Source organism: Callospermophilus lateralis, chromosome 2, assembly GCF_048772815.1.
Source record: "Callospermophilus lateralis isolate mCalLat2 chromosome 2, mCalLat2.hap1, whole genome shotgun sequence".
In the NCBI taxonomy this organism is placed as follows: domain Eukaryota; kingdom Metazoa; phylum Chordata; class Mammalia; order Rodentia; family Sciuridae; genus Callospermophilus; species Callospermophilus lateralis.
This window is the reverse complement of record NC_135306.1, coordinates 195,298,897-195,301,262: the sequence shown is the minus strand read 5'-3', so window position 1 is coordinate 195,301,262 and position 2,366 is coordinate 195,298,897. Positions and strand designations below refer to the sequence as shown.

At 35.0% G+C, this 2,366-nt stretch overlaps 1 protein-coding gene across 1 annotated transcript; it reads right to left on the bottom strand.

Moving 5' to 3' along the window:
- Nucleotides 1-1,394: 1,394 nt before the first annotated feature.
- Nucleotides 1,395-2,366, bottom strand: LOC143391716 (olfactory receptor 4S2-like). Its single transcript, XM_076844470.1, has one exon. It carries the CDS (start codon nt 2,364-2,366, stop codon nt 1,395-1,397), a length of 972 nt encoding a protein of 323 aa, XP_076700585.1.

Below are 2,366 nucleotides of genomic sequence, written 5' to 3'. Positions count from 1 at the left end.
CCCAATTTGTTTCCTGACATGTCACTGCCTGCACAGAAATTAACAGAGAAACTTGTTTAAAATATAGATTCTTATAGACCGTTAACCTGGCCTAATTTACTTCTCTTTTAAAATTTCCATTTGTGCATGAAAAATAAAAGATAATTATCATGTTGAGTTTGTAAAGCATTGACCAACTCCTTTCAAAATTTAAAAATATAGAGGCCCATCGAGACCCAGCAAATGAATGTCTAAAGTGGATAAGATGGTGAACAATATGAGTTTGTATTGTTCAAGCACAATGCCTAAACATGGTTTTAATTTCAAATTCAAATATCTTTTGAATTTTTTAAAATCTTTTTTGCTTTTAATTCTGTGAATACATCCCTACCTCAGGTCACATATTATGCACTATGGTCCTTTCCATGAATAATGTGTATACTCCTCACCCAGCCACAGATATAAAACCAAGAATAGGTAAAAGCATGGATAATCAATGTCAGGAAAAGACAATGAATCAATAGCAGAGGCCATTGGTGCTATGTATATTTACTAATAAATAAACAAATAAATAAATAATAAACAAATTAATTGATTAATTAATTAATTAATTAATTTCAGGCCTTGGCTCATGGAGAAGGAAGGAGAACTGGGTTACCAGAGAAAATATCAATTCAAACAAGAAAAAAAAATAATACCACTGAGATGTTGTAATTGAAAGGGGGACTCTCACAGCTTAATCAGTTCAATCTTCTTACTGTTTGGGTACAATAAGCACCACAGTATGGAAAGATTTTTCCCAAGACCAAATGATGAAAACTAATCTTTTGTGTTTTCAGCTTGGGTTTTATCTCTTTGACCTTCTGCAAACACTTCTACTCTCAGTCCAGGCTTATTGGTTTAGTTTTCCCTGTCTTTTGAAGAATTTATATAGGAGAACATTGGCTTTGATCTATTGATTTTTATGTATTCTACAATCCATGATATATATATTATTATATATATAAGCATATTATATATATATATATATATATATATATATATATATATATATATATATTATAAGCTTAAAATGCACCAGTCATAGTTCAAAACCATAGAAATGGCTTTAGATAATACTTCATAGAACATTCTCATTTTGAAAATTAACAAATCATAAAATAGAGAAGAAAAAAATGATGCTGAATATGACAATTTTAAGATTGTTAGTTACAGGAATACCTAGCATAGATTTCAGGAACTTTCTGAGTATAAAATAATTAGGATAATAATGATCATACCTTTTCTTTGTAAAATATGTTTTTCTTTCATTTGTTCTTTCCTCAAATCCTGTGAATTTGTCCTGGTTGTCTTTATTGTACAGAGAGATTAAACTAGGTGGAGAAAATGTAAGATAATTCAAAAAATCATTCAGTTTAAATTAATACTTCTAACCATTTCCCACTGGTCCAAAACACCTTTTTGCCCCACAGTTTCTTCATAGCATTTTTTACTTCTGCATTTCTCAGTGTGTAAATCAGAGGATTCAACATGGGAGTGATAATGGTGTAAAATACAGCCACCATCTTATCCTCTGAGAAGGTAGTGTCAGGCCTCATGTACATAAAAGTACAGGGACCGAAAAAGATGATGACCACTGCGATGTGGGAGCCACAGGTGGACAGAGCTTTGCGTCTTCCTTCTGCCGACTGCTTCCTCAGAGTCACCAGAATGACACTGTAAGAGAAGAGCAAGATTGCAAAGCTCCCTAGACTAATGGTACCACTATTGGCTGTCACAACAACACCAACAATATAGGTGTCTGTGCAGGCAAGTTTGAGCACAGGGTGGACATCACAGAAGTAGTGATCAATTTCATTGGGTCCACAAAAGGGTAATTGGGCTACCAGAGCCACTTGGATAATGGAGTGTATGAACCCACCTATCCATGTCCCCAGCAACATTTTACTGCACGTCTTCCGGTCCATAATGGTCATATAGTGCAGGGGTTTGCAGATGGCCACATAACGATCATAGGCCATTACAGTAAGGATGAAGATCTCAGTACAACCAAAAAAATGTCCTCCAAAGAGTTGCAACATGCACCCCACATAAGAGATAGTTTTATTCTTTGCTAACAGGTCAACAATCATCTTGGGTACTATGACTGAAGAATAACAAATGTCTACAAAAGATAAGAAGTTGAGAAAGAAATACATAGGAGACTTTAGCAGGTTGCCCGTGCAAACTGTCAGCATGATGGTGAGGTTTCCCAGAAGAATGACTGCATAGAAGAATGAGAACAGCACAAAGCAGACTTCCTCAACTTCTGGGTTCTGGGAAAGGCCCCAGAAGATGAATTCAGTTACATTGTTTATTTTTTCCATGGGATGAGTCCATGAGGCCAT